Source organism: Lampris incognitus, chromosome 7, assembly GCF_029633865.1.
Source record: "Lampris incognitus isolate fLamInc1 chromosome 7, fLamInc1.hap2, whole genome shotgun sequence".
NCBI classification, from domain to species: Eukaryota; Metazoa; Chordata; class Actinopteri; order Lampriformes; family Lampridae; genus Lampris; species Lampris incognitus.
In genome coordinates, this window is record NC_079217.1 from 38414737 (window position 1) to 38432307 (window position 17571).

Sequence of the window (17571 nt, forward strand, 5' to 3'; positions counted from 1 at the left end):
CCCCCCAAAAAACATTACTGGAGCATCACATCACACAACACCCATCTCAGTAATAGTTACTTTCTAAAGGCAGTCAGGTTGCTGAACAACTGACGCACCCATATGCACCTTACATTGTTATGTTATTGTGTACTGTATAATGTGTACACAATGTATGAATTCATTGTGTACATAGTCTATGTTTTCTTTCTTTGTTTTTTCTTTCTTTTTGGGTGGGATGGCTGTCCATGTGTTATTTGTCTTTGTGTTGAAATGAAGAGAGGCAGAGCACAAGAATTCTTTTGTATTCTAAACACATGACAATAAAGTTGAACTTGAACTTGTCTAGCATTGTAGGTCCCAGGAAAGGCCAGAGGTCTTTAAAAAGTTTTGCTAGTAACGGATTAAGTAGGCAAGTAGTTGGTTTAGAAGCTGACATGAGCTTTGTCAAAGTATCAAGAGAGATCTCTAATCACCCTCAACCGGCTAAATGATAAGTCCCTAGCATCAAACTAAACATCTATATTGCGAAATGAGCGGCTTCGTCCCCAGTAGGGTGAATGCCATCTGCTTTCAGCAGGTAAAGCCAGCCTCAGAAAGAAGGCCAGTTATCAAAACTGAATCCCTGCTCATTGCAGTAATGAGCCAGCCAGCGGTTCATTGAGGTGAGCCTACTGTACATCTCATCATTGCCCCTCATGGGTAAGGGGCCAGAAACAATCAATTGATCCTTAATAATCCTTAATCCTTAATACCTTACGTTACCATATGGCGAATTTCTATCCATCCAAAAAAAATTCTGTCCATTCTTTCTGTCACTCACACACACCACTCAAACATACACACACAATCTCTACTCACTCATCTAGGCTGCTGTGGCTATCAGGTACAGGCGAGACAGGAGGGTCTTCCAGGTCATCTACATGTAGCGATGCATCTCTCCTGGCACTAGAAGGAGCCTCCACCTCTGTCTTGTTCCCTTTCTTGTCTTCCTGCTCACGTCGTGGTTTAGGGGAGATTCTCACTTCCTTCCCTTGTTCCAGCTCACTGCATGGACAAAACACACCCCAAGAGAAACCATGTAGGGAAGTAACTGCATCAGCCAAAACAGGAGCAGAAACAACAGATAATGTGTGCTCTTCCTGACTCCACAAATGTCTAATAAACAAATATTGCAACCTTTACTGCAAGCACATAATATTTATTCAAATCCATTTTTGAAAGTCTATTCAAATATGTTTAAAACCCTGTGTGAACAAAATGGCTCAAGGCTTGGAAAACAGTCAATATGTGTAATGTTGGTGATACATGGATACAAGATAATTCTATTGCCACTGTGGGTAAGGGCATATTCCTTGTTTTCCAGACCTGGTGAGAAAGCCTGTACCTGACTCTGCAGCTGAGGCGCTCACACCTCTCCTGCAGTAGCTCTAACTTGTTCTCCAACCGCTCCTTGTCCTCTTTCATTCTCCTGCTCTCCTCCCTGGCTTTGTCTCTATCCATCCTTATCCTCTCCACCTCCTCTTTAGCCTCGCTCCTCTCCTCCCTTGCTCTTTGCATGAGTTCTCGGGCTCTGTCCGTCTCCTCCCTAGCCCTGTCCAGCTGCTCCTTAAGCCTGTCTCTCTCCTGGATCAGCCTGGGTAAGGCCTAAGGAAAAAACACATGTATGCATATCTATTAATGCACATACATGCACACACGCATGCATGCACGCACGCACGCACACACACACACACGGATAAAGAAGTATAGATAGCAGGGTAAGTAGACCCACTGGTTATGGGTTCAGAAATTGTTGGATGCATGAATGGATGATTGGCAGAATGGTGGACTGGCAAAAAAATGTTTTACGGATGGACGGAGAAGGAGGCATTTAAAGGGTAATGGAAGGATCGATTATAAGTAGGTGGGAGTGTAGATGTATTTAAGGATTGGGGGTAGATAGTACACAAATGAACAGGTGGAAAACTGAATCTACACATCAGTCCTGATAAAGAAAAAGGGCAACTCCCCACCTCTGTCACTCTGTCCACCTCTTCCTCCTCTTCCCCAAGCTTCCTCCTTCTTCTCTTCAGATCTGCAGCCTGAAAGACCCAAGTGAATGGAATCCGATTATTCCCGATTCAAAATAGTCCATCAGCAATCGGTTTATTGATTGAACTGGGATAAAAGACCTTGGTCTGTAGCAGTGCCTCCTGGTTTTTCAGCTCTTTTGCTCTCAGTTCCAACTGCTCAGCTAGATCCCTTAGCTCTGACTCCTGGGGGACACAAACAGGAAGATTTATGCACTTGAAAGGAAAGGTGTGTGTGTGTGTGTGTGTGTGTGTGTGTGTGTGTGTGTGTGTGTGTGTTAAACTTTATGTCTCACGGGTTCGAATTCTCATGCATGAATGAAGAATCTTGTCATGAAAAGGTGCTATTAGGGCTGGGTATTAGCACTGATTTTCCGATTCAATTCGATTTTAATTCAGAAGGTCCCAATTTGATTTGATTTCAATTCAGTTAAATTCCATATTGATTCAATTAGAAATATTTTAGTTACAACACCAATATGGCTAAGATAGAAAAATTTCCTCTAAGGATTAACGCTGTGAACTGTAAAAGGAAGCTTCTAACATGGTGCATAAAGGGGTAATGTTAGACATTACATAGAAATCACTTTTATCTGACAAAAAGATAATGATCAACACTGATACAATAACACAGTGCATCACAATAGAAACCTGCTTGAAATGCATAAAAGCTGAGGTAAACATTAGAGTTGGGATCAAGTCGATCCAATATCGATATCAGGTGCCAATACTGATGTAATTCACTCATTGGACATCGAACTTACATTACCGATCCTCGACTGATCCAGATTCCAGTCTGATGTTTTTTTATGAATTAAAATATGTAGCTAATAATGCAATTTTAAGCCCATAGCCAAAATGGTGTATATGAGTTCAGGTAGTGTTAAGTGTTTTGAGTGCAGGGACGTGGGACACGCACTTCACTTGCCCGCATAGAGAGCGGGAAGCAGAGGATGCGGAAGCCGCTGACCATGTGGCTGAAGCCCGGGGGGGGGGGGGTAGTGAGGAGGTGGGGGTGTAACAAGACTGCGTAGAAACAAGTGAAACCCTGCAAAACATAAACCTGGAGTCTCCTAAATTCCACAGTAATTCGGAGAAATTTAAAATGGCCGTAGATGACGTAGTGACTGTATGAGAGGGACCCAGTGTGTGTTAAGTTTGTGGCGCTGCGTAACCTCCTCAGCAGCTGAGCCCGGGGAGGAAGTGCAGGAGGCGCTAGATCCGCCCGTCACAGAGAGCCAGGAGGAGGATGATGAGGAAATGCAGTATGATTCTCACTCAGACGGCATGGTATGAGATTCCCAGCGACCAACCAGTGAACTGTACACTTGGAGGAAATCAATGCTTTTTGGATGAAACTTTGGGCAAATCTGTCAAAGTAATTGATTATTTTTAGGACACAACTAAATTTCTCAAAACTGTCACAGCACTGCAAAAACTTTGATTTATTAAATAAAATTTAACTCGATTTTGATTTATTAGATGAAAAAAGCATGATTGTTTGAGAAAGCCTTAAGAAAAATAGTGCCTGTTCACCAGAAAGGGAAGGACACTACTACTACTACTTTTGGCTGCTCCCGTTAGGGGTCGCCACAGCGGATCATCCATTTCCATTTCTTCCTGTCCTCTGCATCTTCCTCTGTCACACCAGCTACCTGCAAGTCTTCCCTCACCACATCCATAAACCTCTTCGATGATTGATTTTGTGGTCATATCCTCAGATCTGTGGCCGTGTGTTTAGGACATTCGGGTGAAGAGAGGAGCAGAGCTGTCAACTGATCACCACCTGATGGTGAGTTGGATCAGATGGCGGGGAAGGATGCCGGATAGACCTGGCAAACCAAAACGTGTAGTGAGGGTGAACTGGGAACATCTGATGGAGGCCCCTGTCCGTGAGGTCTTCAACTTCCACCTCTGGAAGAAGTTCTTGTGTATCCCAAGGGAGGCTGGGGACATAGAGTCTGAGTGGGCCATGTTCAAAGCCTCTATTGCAGATGCGGCAGGCAGGAGCTGTGCTCATAAGGTCATTGATGTCTGTCAAGGTGGCCAACTAAGAACCCACTGGTGGACATCGGCGGTGAAGGACGCCATCAGGCTGAAGGAGGCCTTTCGGGCCTGAAGCAGCAGACAGGTACCGGGAGACCAGAAGGGCCGCAGCTTCAGTGGTCGTAGAAACAAAAACTCGGGTGTCGGAGGAGCTCGGCGAGGTTATAGAGGAGGACTTTTGGTTGGCCTCAAGGAAGTTCTGGCAAACCATCCAGCGACTCAGGAAGGGGAAGCGGGGCTTGACTCAGGCTGTGTTCAGCCGGGGAGGGGAACTGTTGACACGGACTGGGGATGTTGTCGAGCGGTAGAAAGAACACTTTGAGGAGCTCCTGAACCCGGCTAACATGTCGTCAATGGAGGGGGTAGAGTCTGAAGACTCAGGGGAAGCCCCATCCATATCCCTGGCAGAGGTCTCTGAGGTAGTCAAGAAGCTCTTCAGTAGCAAGTCACCAGGTGTGGATGAGATTCGCCCTTAGATGCTGAAGGATCTGGACATTGCTGGGCTGTCTTTGCTGACACACCTCTTAAAAGTTGCGTGGAGGTCGGGGACAGTACCTGAGAGTGGCAGACTTGGGTGGTGGTTCCCATAGTTAAAAAAGGGTACCGGAGGGTGTACTCCAATTATCGGGGCATCACATTGCTCAGCCTCCCTGGGAAAGTCTACTCTAGGCAGCTGGAAAGGAGGCTCCGACCGATTGTTGAACCTCAGATCCAGGAGGAACAATGCAGATTCCATCCTGGCTATGGAACAACGGGCCAACTCTTTACCCTTGTGGAAGTACTAAGGGAGCCATGGGAGTTTGACCAGTCAGTCTACATGTGTTTTGTGGATTTGGAGAAGGCTTCTGACCGTGTATACCGGGGCACTCTGTGGGGGGGTACTGTGGGAGTATGAGGTACCGGGGCAGTTGCTACAAGCCATACGGTCCTTGTATAACCAAAGTGAGAGCTGTGTCTGCATTCTCGGCACAAAGTCAAACACATTTTTGGTGGGTATCCAAAGGAATTGAATCAAGTGCAACTGGACTTGGTTATATATCCATGAAGACGTTTCGCCTCTCATCCAAGAGGCTTCATCAGTTTGTGCCTTTCTGACTAGACCAAGCTAGTCTGACCGGCTGGTGATGAAACTCAGATATTTAGCCTATTTGGAGTCGTTATCAGAGCTATTGATGTCAATGGCTCTTTTCGTGTTCCGATGTTTAGCAACGACCTTGGTGGGTGCCGGACTCCACCAAGGTTGTCCCTTGTCTCTGATTCTGTTGGTGATATTCATGGACAGGATCCGAAGGCGCAGCCAAGGTGAGAAGTGTGTCCATTTTGGGAACCTCAGAATTGCATCTCTGTTCTTCACAGATGATGTGGTTTTGTTGGCTTCATCAGAACATGACCACAAGCGTGCAGTGCGGCGGTTTGAAGCTGAGTGTGAAATGGCCGGGATGAGAGTCAGCACCTCCAAGTCTGAGGCCATGGTTCTCTACCGGAAAATGGTTGATTGCTCCCTCCAGGTTGGGGATGAGTTGTTGCCTCAAGTGAAGGAGATAAATTATCTTGGGCTTGTTCATGAGTGAGGGTAGGATGGAGCGGAAGATTGACAGGCGGATTGGTGCAGCATCAGCAGTAATGCAAACATTGTACCGGACCATTATGGTGAAGTTGGAGCTGAACCGGAAGGCAAAGCTCTCAATTTACCGGTCAATCTTTGTTCCAACCCTCACCTATGGTCATGAGCTTTGGGTAGTAACTGAAAGAGTGAGATCGCGGCTATAAGCGGCTGAAATTAGTTTCCTCCATAGGGTATCTGGGATCAGCCTTCGAGACAGGGTGAGGAGCTTAGACATCCGGAGGGAGCTCGGAGTAGAGCCACTGCTCCTTCGCGTCGAAAGGAGCCAGTTGAGGTGGTTCGGGCATCTGATTAGGATGCCTCCTGGGCACCTTCCTTTGGAGGTTTTCTGGACACGTCCATCTGGGAGGAGACACCGGGGTAGACCCAGAACTCGCTGGAGGGACTATATGTCCAATCTGGCCTGGGAACACCTTGGGATCCCCCAGGAGGAGCTGGAGGGCATTGCTGGGGAGATGGACGTCTGGAGTGCCCTACTTAGCTTGCTGCAAACTCTCAACACCTCTCAACACCAATTACATCCTGAAGAAGGCACAGCAGAGACTGTATTTTCTGAAGTATGTCAATGTATTCTTGACAGGCTGTATTACAGTGTGGTTTGGTAACCTGATTGCTCAGGACTGCAGACTGCTTCAAATTACTGTAAAGACAGCAGCAAAAATCATTGGCAAGGAACTACCACAACTTCCTAATATTGACACCACTCGCTGCAAAAGGAAAGCCCAAAACATCATTAAGGACACCAGCCACCCCGCTCATATTCTGTTCTCGCTCCTTCCATCTAAAAAAAAAAAATTACTAGAGCATCAAATCACACGCCACCCATCTCAGTAATAGTTTCTTTCCACAGGCAGTGAGGTTGCTGAACCGCTGACGCACCCATATGCACCTTACAATGTTGTGTTATTGTGTATTCTTCTATATTGTGTATATAATGTATGAATCCATGTGTACAGTCTATGTTGGACAGTAGTGTTGTTAGCTATTTTTTGGGGGGGGGGGTGGTGTGTCTGTCCTCTGTGTGGTGTGTCCTCTGGCAGAGAGAGCCAGAGCACAAGAATTTCGTTGTATTCCATACACATGAAAATTTGAACTTGAACTACAGCGCAAATAACTTATTGGAATAAACTTAAATTTATCCATCCATCCATTATCCAAACCGCTTATCCTGCTCTCAGGGTCGCGGGGATGCTGGAGACTATCCCAGCAGTCATTGGGCGGCAGGTGGGGAGACACCCTGGACAGGCCGCCAGGCCATCACAGCCCCCCCCCCCACTCACCCACCCACCCACACCCACACACACACACACACACACACACACACATACATACATTCACACCTAGGGACAATTTAGTACTGCCGATTCACCTGACCTACATGTCTTTGGACTGTGGGAGGAAACCGGAGCACCCGGAGGAAACCCATGCAGACATGGGGAGAACATGCAAACTCCACACAGAGGACGACCCAGGACAACCCCCAAGTTTAGACTACCCCGGGGCTTGAACCCATGACCTTCTTGCTGTGCAGCAACCGCGCTAACCACTGTGCCACAACTTAAATTTAATGCATTTTTTTAAAAATATTTTTGCCCTTTTTATAAGAAGGGCTGTGAGGTTTACTACAGCCTCATGTAACCTTACACATAATACCAACAACATAATAATAATAATAATCATAATAATAACAACAATAATCAGTATCGGTATTGGCAGATATCCAAATTCAGGTATCGGAATTAGATCAGAACTGAAAAAAGTGAATAAGTGCATCTCCAGTAAACACGAGAGCATACAAACACCTTCTCAAGCTGAGGTTGTTTAGGATTTGATGATTTGGCCAGCACCCACCTTTATTGTCAAAGATGTCTTTTTGTCAACTGAGTTTCCGTATTTATTCAGCAGAAACTCTCTGCACAATACAAACTAGAGACATCTGCAAGAAGCAAGGCACACTTGAAATGATGTTTTGCGAAATTCTTCACGTATACAATGAAAAAAGGCATAGAAGAGATCGATCTCAGAATTTTAAGAATCGATATCAGATCGTTCGAAAGAAAACAGCAATTAATCGGAAAAATCGATATTGTTTATCCGACCCTAGGTGTAATGTTAAAGTTAGCGTTGGACATGAGGCTAGTAAGGCGAGGTAATTTTTAAGTGTACTTAGTACTATGTAGGATAAAAACATTCCTCTTCAGACAGAAGTTATCAACAAAATGTCACCATCACAAGTATGGCGCGAAACATCAAGAGAGTGTGTGTGAGTGCATGCTCTTTACTCACCGTGCGTGTGTGTGTCAGTTGTGCCTTTTGTTTCTGCGTATCTATCTGCAGGCGTAGTTTCTCCAGGGCGAGTGTGTGTGAGACCTGGAGTCGTTCTTTGTCCTCTTTCAGAGTGCAGAGCAAATGCTCTCTCTGAGCTGCTTCCTGGTGAACATTCAGACATACAAGTAAATACGTGGACACACACACACATGCATGCATGCACGCACGCAAACATGCAAAACCATACCTTGTATATGTACAATTTGTCAATGTGATCAGTGATAATTCTTCATGTAGATTTATTAGGCCACAAAAATCTGACAACATAAAAAAAGGCTTTTGTCCAACTTAAGAATGCCTCGAAGTTATGAGTTCCAGGCCAGTTCAAGTCCAGTCAATATTTGTGAATGTGAAAAGTCTTTTCGAAAGCAGAAAATCAGAGAGCAAAAAGCAATCAACCACTCATTATGAAGTTAAATCCAGTGAGCTTGCAAAGTACAATACATGTTCAGTTTTTAATTCATTAATTTTAATTCATTAATTAGTTAGTTAATTTTAATTAGTTTGTAGCTAAGAAATTTGTTTGTATTAAAAATATCATTTGATTCTACAACATCACTGGAACAACGTATGAATAATTGAAGAAAATGGTTTCCCCTATTTTGTTGTACCCCATTTTAGTTGCAATAAAAAAAATGAAGAAAACAAAAAGATGGTTTCAGGTTATGTCTGATGGGAGTGCCACCATCAGGGACAGTGTTCTGTTCTGTATTGGCCAAACAAACTTGATCATTCCCATCAGTCCTACCTTTGTCCTCGACAAGCACCTCTTCTTGTCTGTTTATAGGAGTAGTTTATCCTTGCACTCCCATTTGTTGCTTGTATTGTTTGCAACACAGGAATTTAATTTTATTCCACGGTGTTTTAACTGCAAACTTGTCAGGAGAAGAGCAACAGCTCATTGTAAATGTCGTGAGTATTTTCAGATGCTCCTTACTTCATCAAGGTGCTTCTCCCTGATGTTGTCCAACTCTCTCCTATGCTCCTCCCTCAGCTGTTCCAACTTTCTGCTGTGGTCCCGCTGCACTTCCTCCCGCACTTCCTGGAGCACATCAGCCAACTAGGTATTTGCAGTAAAGGACACAAGTGAGTTTATGACGGATTTTTAATCTACATTACACTAAACATGGCTATGATAGTTTAGTAGATACAAATAAGTGTGTGTATGTGTACGTGTATGTGTGTGTATGTGTCATCTCACCTCTCTCTGGTACTCTACTAGTTGCTGTTCAGGTCGTGGACTTAACAGCTCCCTCCTCCTTTCACTGCTTTTGACCTGTACATACACATACACTTTTCACATGGATTCCGATTCACGCTAGTTGCTCGTAAGTGTGTCCATTAATCTACATATTTCAAATGTTCTCCCGGATTCTAACTGGTTGTTGATTTTATTTTTTTATTTTTGCTTTTCATTTTGAGGCTTTAAGCGGAGATGTGCCAACATATTAACATCTAGCCTTGATTAAATCCCATGAATCACTCATTTCTCTTTTTTATTGTATTAGCTTTACATTAATATCATTTTAATATACTTGTGCATGTTTTCTTCACGCCATAAGACCTTTTGAATTTGAGGGAACTGGAGTTTGTTAAGCGGTCAAACTAGAACCAACCATTCGTTGACCTGTTGCCATTATTATGTGTTTACATGTAAAAAAAACTGAGTAAAGTCACCGCTAATGCTATTGTAGTTGATCAGGAATGATAGCCTAATTAGTCCATACAAGATCACGAAAGCAACTCCAAACACATCCATGCATGCTGTGATCACAAAACTGACTGTCCTTCATGAGTGACCAATGTCAGCAAACACAAGTCATTCATGGGAGTAGATCCGAGCCAGCCAACCTCATACTGCAGCAACTTTTATGTCACCTCTTGTCTGAGAGTGCTCATCTTCTCCTCCTGCTCTGCAAGAAGTCTCTGCCTTTCTGCTTGTAGCTTCTCCTCTGCGTCCGCCTTTAGGCGTGCCAAGTCCCGCCTCCTCTCAGCCTCTAGCCTATCTTGCTCAGCTGCTTGTTCTGCCTCGATACTGAAATGGAGCTCCTTCAGTGTAGCCTCACACTCCTCCCTAAGAACAGGACATACACACACAGTAATCAAATGCTATTTTGTGATTGTGGACACTGCGATTGTCTTGACTGAACTGGCTTAACCGCAACTTCTACTACTTTACCAATAGGTCACATTTTCATACACAAACTTTGTGTGTGTATGCGTGTTTGTGTCTGTGTCCATGTCTGACCTAAGCATGCATTGCTGGTTCTCTCTCTCCCTACGAGCAGTCTCCCTCAGGTCCTCTAGCCTCCTATCAGACTCCTCATTCAGCCGGTCTTCTTCCTCTCTCCTCTTTGACTGGAGAAATTGTCGCAGAGCCCTATTGGTACATACACATACATACACCAATAAGTGGTTTAAAAAAAAAAAGTTGAGTTTCAGGAACCCATTGGAGAAGCTCTTAAAGCAGAACAAACTGGATATATTGAACCCTTGAAGTCCTTTATGAGCATATTTAATAGAATCATTAATTTCATTAGTTAAAAAGCTGGTTTTGAACTGATAAGATCCTGGCATTTCTACCAGTTTATATACCTACCTGACTCTCTCCTCACTTTCTTCCTTTAACTTATTCTCCTCTTCCTCTTCTTCTCGCCTCAGCTCCTCTCGGAGGAGGCGAATCCTCTTTTCCTTGTCCCTTGTGATACATTCCTTTTCCTCTTCCACCTCTTTCTCAGCCTTTCTGCTCTCCCTTTCTCTCTCCTCCTGTCTCCATTCCTGTTCCCTTTCATCCTCTTCCTCCCTCTCCACCCCTACCATTTTTTTTCTCCTCTCTTCTTCCTTATGCTCCTGTCCTGTCTCCTCGCTACCTCTCTTATCCTTGCAAGTTGTTCTAGGGGGGTCGGTGCTCGGGTTTTCTCCTAGGGAGTTCTCTTGATTCAGCATGGGGGACTCAAATTCCCTGAGTTGGGCGTTGGAACTTCGAACCAGCCTTCCCCGAGATGTCTCAGGTCTCTGGAGTGCCAGAGAGGCGCTGAGGCCTTCAGCCTTTGGGCGAAACCCCACAGCTCGCTCAGAGTGGGAGGAGCTGGAGAGGGAGGGGACAGGACTTGACTGATGTAGGAGGAGCATGTCAACCCTTGGAGATGATGGGTTATCCTTGCCAGTAGCCTGCATACGTCTGGTGAGAGGTATGACATTATATGTACAAAAGAATTAGGGGGCAATTATGTAAAATTGGTTACTCGTAAATATTAAGAGAAAACATCCTTTGTCAATTTATTTTCATCATGTTTAAACACAATTTTATCTTAACGAGACATTTCATTGTCATTATTGTGGATGTTATAAAAATAAACAAAAAAGTCAAATGCAGACAATATTGGCTAAGGAAACGCAAATTTTTTTCTGTTAACAGTCAAGTTCTGACCAGATTCAGCTGTTCCTACAATACTCGAAATTCATCATGAACGCTGTGGTCTGAGACCCAAACTCCACCTCTCTGTTGCTCCATTTCCTTTAACTCCTCTTCAGTGAACTCGGGTTCGTACATGTACAGTTGTACAGTACGTGTGCCGCAAAAATATCATGAAATATGTCATCATCCATCTCGTCTTCTACTATTACACTACATCTCAGCTGGCCATTTCTGCTTTTTGCATTTAACTTTCTTAAAATGCCCATGATCTAAACGATGGTGTCTTTGGGGAAATAAGTATTAGTAACAACTCTTTCTGGTTCAAGTTAAGACACTTGCACACTGTGCCTTGTTCCCTCCCCCCCTGGAGGCATGACCAAGAATCAGGAAGAAAGACGGCTTGTAGTTTGTTTTTTTCGATTTAAATTTCAAAGGGTAAATTTTTTACCTATCCACAGCGCTCCTCGGTGACACAAGCAACTAGACCGAAATGCTGCCGTCCTATAGTGAGCATTACTGATGGGCTGATAAATGAAGATAAAGTTGAAAATGAAGATAAAGTTCAGGACCTAAGGTTGGCATCCAACTTAGACAAAATCCTCAAAAAGGCCCAGCAGAGGATGTACTTTCTCCGCCAGCTTAAGAAATTCAACCTGCCTCAGGAACTGCTGATTCAGTTCTACACTGCAATAATCCAGCCTGTCTTCTGCACATCCACCACTGTCTGGTTTGGTTTGGCTACCAAACAGGACAGGGACAGGCTACAATGGACAGTTAGTTCTGCAGAGAAAATCATGACTTCATACCCGCCCTCCAATCAGGACTTATACACCTCCAGACTCAGTAAAAAGGCAGGCCACATCACTGCAGACCCATCACACCCTCGTCACAACCTGTTCCAACTCCTCCCCTCTGGCAGGCACCATAGAGCACTGTACCCCAAAACAACCAGATATAAACAGTTTCTTTCCGCAGGCTGTCATTCAAATGAATACTTAACACTGTCAATAAATGCAACCATTTTGTATATACTGTCCTTTACATTGTACATATAATGGTACGCTTTGTCATGTCCATCTTCCTCGGGCATATATGCAAGTAACCTGCTAACACCTATTTCAGCATCTCTGATATATTCTCTGCCCCACTGAGTTTATCACCTTTTATTTCACCTGTATATAGTCAATCCTTGTGTATATATCCGAAGATTGTTGTGTTGTAGTGTTGTTATTCTATGTTAAGTACACAGAGAGCCATGAAACCACAGTCAAATTCCATGTAGTGCAAACCTACATGGCCAATAAAAATATCCATCCATCCATTATCCAAACCGCTTATCCTACTCAGGGTCGCAGGGATGCTAGAGCCTATCTCAGCAGTCACTGGGAAAAATTGTGACACTTCACCTTAAAAACCATGTGCAGTCCTTTTCCTTTGCGGTGATATTCTGAACAAGTGACAGTTTTACAAAAGGAAAAATTAAATGAATTGAACCAACCTCTTGGCAGTCTCTGCTCTTTTCGTCCTCTCCCCAAGCCTCTCATCTTTTGTTTCCTTTCTCTCATCTGTCTCTAGTGGACTGACAGTAGCAGAAAAGTCCTTCAGGCCTGAAACCTTATCTGAGAGCTTGGGAGAGTAAACCAGACTGCAATCAATGGGACTGTGTCTTGAACGAATAAATCATGTACTAAATGAACAAGTAAGTGGATTAATAAATAGATTAATAGATCAAGAATAGTCACGGCTCTCTCCACAATGAAAGATCAAAATGAACTTTTTTTTAATTAAAAGAAATATTAGGATTTGTGGTGAACCCTGAGAAACAGGGAATAAGCCAAAAGAAGATTAGGCTTTCTATCGGACGTGAGATTATAAGGTTTTACTGTACCTTTCTATTGTCTGTAGAAGATGAAGCCTCATCTACATGCTCACTGACCTCAGACTCCTGCAGAAACACACACACACACACACACACACACACACACACACACACACACACACACACACACACACACACACACACACACACACACACAATGAAAAGGCAAAAAAATTGCATAAACATGTGTAAAAACATGCACATCACAGATGATGTTTTCACAAGCCAGTATTAGCAAGTGGAATGCATGCAAACAAACACAAAACTACTGAGAAAGCAGGCATTTTGGTCATCAGTCAGGTGAGTAAACAATATATAAAATCTGCAACCAGAGCAAGCAGACTCAGTGGGAGGAGGGGGAATGCTGAATGATAGACTTGGTCCTGTGTCTAGCTGAAAATCTCTAGGCCTAAAACAGTATCTGCTCTAAAAGCATAAATGGCTGCAAAAGCCTGCACGCTGGTGGAAGGCAGGGTCAACAAGGCACCAGGAGTAACCAGAACTCTCCAATCCAGTCCTCAGGGGCTCGAATGGGTTGCTTTGGACTCTGACTGACACTCGAATGTGATGGGATGATCCAGGTAAGATGTGGGAATCATGATGGATGCGACAGCCCCTAAGGCAGTGGAGTTGGATTTGGGGAAAGCGGGGTGTGGACCCTTGCATGTGTGCAGAAGTTGGGTGATGGGTGATGGAGGGGAGGGGAAGTAGCTGCACGCAGGGAGGCTAGGGTCACACAGCCACAGTAAACCAAACCCTACCTCTGCTGGAAGTGGGTATTTTTGGGTCACAGGCTTGGTCCTGCCTGTGAACTGTGTTTTTTCTTTTTCGTCAGATGTATAATGTTTGTGAAACATCGCCATCCTCTGGGTCAGCTTGGCAGATGTGAGGTCGACTGTGCATTTCTCCAGAAATTTGTCCTCACTCTCAGATGCTATTTGGGGTGTCTGGTCAGAATTGTTTCCTTTTTTGTCTCCTGTACCTCCACCCGATTCCCTTCCTTCACTCCAAACACACCTCTCTACCGCCTCCTCGTCACTCTCCTCCCCATCTTCCGTCATTTGCTTTTGGCTCAGAGAGCATCTCTCCAAATCTTCATCACTCTCACCATTATCCTCATCCTCCACCTTTTCTTTCTCTTGCCCTTCCTCCTCAATAACTATACACCTTTCCACCTCTTCCTTCTCACTTTCCTCCCCTCCACTCTCGCCATCGGCACACCTCTCAGGTGCCTCATACTCTTCATGGCTTTCTTCCTGCCCCAGCTCGAACTCATCAACTTCCTCTTTTCCAAAACTTCTCTCTACCACTTTGCCACTCTCATCCACCAGCTCCCCTGAGGGAGACTCCTCCCTGTCCCTGGAAATAGGTTTCTGCATTTTACCCTTCTTTTCATCAAAACCTCTCTCTACCGCTATTTCCCTCTCCTCCTCCTCTCCCTCCTCTCCCTGCTCTCCCTGCTCCTCAATGTCTTCCTCTATTTCCTGTGAATCTTCCGTGACCCTGACATCCTCCTCTGCAGACCTCTCAACAACTTCCTCACTTTCCTCCCCTCCACTCTCGCCATCGGCACACCTCTCAGGTGTCTCGTACTCTTCTTGCCTTTCCTCCTGCCCTAGCTCCAACTCATCAACTTCCTCTTTTCCAAAACTTCTCTCTACTGCTTTGCTGCTCTCATCCATCAGCTCCCCTGAGGGAGACTCCTCCCTGTCCCTGGAAATAAGTTTCTCTATTTGACCCTGCTTTTCATCAAAACCTCTCTCCACTGCTATCTCACTCTCCTCCTCCTCTCCCTCCTTTACCTGCTCCTCAATGTCTTCCTCTATTTCCTGTGAATCTTCCTTGACCCTGACATCCTCCTCTGCAGACCTCTCAACAACTTCCTCACTGTCCCCAAGTACCTTGTTCTTCGTCTCTCTGCTTTCCTCTTCCCACCCTTCCACTATTTCGTCACTCACCTGCTCTTCATCTCCCTCTTCTTCCTCCCTGCCTTTGACATGTTCCTCAGCTATCTCGACACTCTCTCCCGCCTCCCTCTTGCTTTGTATGCACCCCTCTGCCTCTCCTTCCTCCCCTCCCTCGTTCTCTGTCTTGCCTTTCTCCTTCCTGGCTTCACTTTGTTCTGCCCCCAACTCTTCCCCACCTCCTTTCTCTTCTCCATCCTCTCCCGAAACCAACTCCTCTCCTTCTGCTCCTTCGACCTCCAATTCGATCCCTCCATTCCCTTCACTCACCTCTCCCACATCTCTTTCCTCCACTCCACCATCTCCCTGAACAACCTCCCCTCCCACTCCGCTTTCCTCCTCCACTTCCTCCTCCTCTTCTTCCAGGGTGGTGGGCCCTGCCCCCTCCATGCTGTCACAGTCCCTGCTGCCCAAAAGGGTTGACAGATGCAGGTGTCTGCCCGGGCGTGAGTCCTTGTTAAGGGCAGGGGTTTGGACAAAAAGACCACCAATCCCACACAGACATGGGAGGGAAGGCGTGCGGAGACAGAGTGAGTGGGAAGGGGAGAGAAGGGAGAGGAAGTGAGAAGAGGAAGGTGGACAAGTGAGAGATGGGGGTGGGGGGAATTTATTTTTCCAATTGCATGCAAAATCAAATTATCGTGCACCTTGCAGGGCCAAAATCAGCTACGTTAGACAAAAAAAAAACAGTGAGAGTGATGGCACATAATTAAATCACACATACACTGAAGCATACACATGCATGCATGTACACTACCGTTCAAAAGTTTGGGATCACCCAAACAATTTTGTGTTTTCCATGAAAAGTCACACTTATTCACCACCATATGTTGTGAAATGAATAGAAAATAGAGTCAAGACATTGACAAGGTTAGAAATAATGATTTGTATTTGAAATAAGATTTTTTTTACATCAAACTTTGCTTTCGTCAAAGAATCCTCCATTTGCAGCAATTACAGCATTGCAGACCTTTGGCATTCTAGCTGTTAATTTGTTGAGGTAATCTGGAGAAATTGCACCCCACGCTTCCAGAAGCAGCTCCCACAAGTTGGATTGGTTGGATGGGCACTTCTTTGAGCAGATTGAGTTTCTGGAGCATCACATTTGTGGGGTCAATTAAACGCTCAAAATGGCCAGAAAAAGAGAACTTTCATCTGAAACTCGACAGTCTATTCTTGTTCTTAGAAATGAAGGCTATTCCATGCGAGAAATTGCTAAGAAATTGAAGATTTCCTACACCGGTGTGTACTACTCCCTTCAGAGGACAGCACAAACAGGCTCTAACCAGAGTAGAAAAAGAAGTGGGAGGCCGCGTTGCACAACTGAGCAAGAAGATAAGTACATTAGAGTCTCTAGTTTGAGAAACAGACGCCTCACAGGTCCCCAACTGGCATCTTCATTAAATAGTACCTGTTAGAGCCTGTTTGTGCTGTCCTCTGAAGGGAGTAGTACACACCGGTGTAGGAAATCTTCAATTTCTTAGCAATTTCTCGCATGGAATAGCCTTCATTTCTAAGAACAAGAATAGACTGTCGAGTTTCAGATGAAAGTTCTCTTTTTCTGGCCATTTTGAGCGTTTAATTGACCCCACAAATGTGATGCTCCAGAAACTCAATCTGCTCAAAGAAGTGCCCATCCAACCAATCCAACTTGTGGGAGCTGCTTCTGGAAGCGTGGGGTGCAATTTCTCCAGATTACCTCAACAAATTAACAGCTAGAATGCCAAAGGTCTGCAATGCTGTAATTGCTGCAAATGGAGGATTCTTTGACGAAAGCAAAGTTTGATGTAAAAAAAATCTTATTTCAAATACAAATCATTATTTCTAACCTTGTCAATGTCTTGACTCTATTTTCTATTCATTTCACAACATATGGTGGTGAATAAGTGTGACTTTTCATGGAAAACACAAAATTGTTTGGGTGATCCCAAACTTTTGAACGGTAGTGTACATGCTGCAAACATATTCTCTCTCTTTCTTTAATGGACAGATGTATGATGTGTCGGTTCAGTGTTTCCCCTACATAGATGTAGCAACAGTGCAGCACTACTGCTAAATCCATCCCAACGCCACTAGGAAATTTCTAAAAGCTTTATAAGCCCAAAAAGGGAACAAACAAACATTTAGATCTACTTTCTCTCCATCTCCCTTTTGTTAAGGAATTGTTCCATGTGTGATGACAGGTCTGTGAGCAGTTTGCTCATTCTGAAAGATGGTGGGAGAGTTAGATTCTGGTGCATTGTAAAGGGGAAAACTAGTCA

The 17571-nt window shown here is 44.6% G+C and overlaps 1 protein-coding gene across 1 annotated transcript in view; it reads right to left on the minus strand.

Moving 5' to 3' along the window:
• Positions 1-17571, minus strand: part of LOC130115234 (centrosomal protein of 164 kDa-like) — a 49816-nt gene that overhangs the window by 11195 nt on the left and 21050 nt on the right. The window contains exons 9-20 of the mRNA XM_056282851.1: positions 13903-15763; positions 12966-13086; positions 10649-11230; positions 10298-10429; positions 9928-10123; positions 9251-9325; positions 8987-9109; positions 8008-8151; positions 2154-2237; positions 1995-2063; positions 1367-1626; positions 841-1026 (exon numbers count right to left, since the gene is read on the minus strand). Coding sequence (XP_056138826.1) covers positions 841-1026; positions 1367-1626; positions 1995-2063; positions 2154-2237; positions 8008-8151; positions 8987-9109; positions 9251-9325; positions 9928-10123; positions 10298-10429; positions 10649-11230; positions 12966-13086; positions 13903-15763 — 3833 coding nt within the window. The remainder of the gene's footprint in view (positions 1-840; positions 1027-1366; positions 1627-1994; positions 2064-2153; positions 2238-8007; positions 8152-8986; positions 9110-9250; positions 9326-9927; positions 10124-10297; positions 10430-10648; positions 11231-12965; positions 13087-13902; positions 15764-17571) is intronic.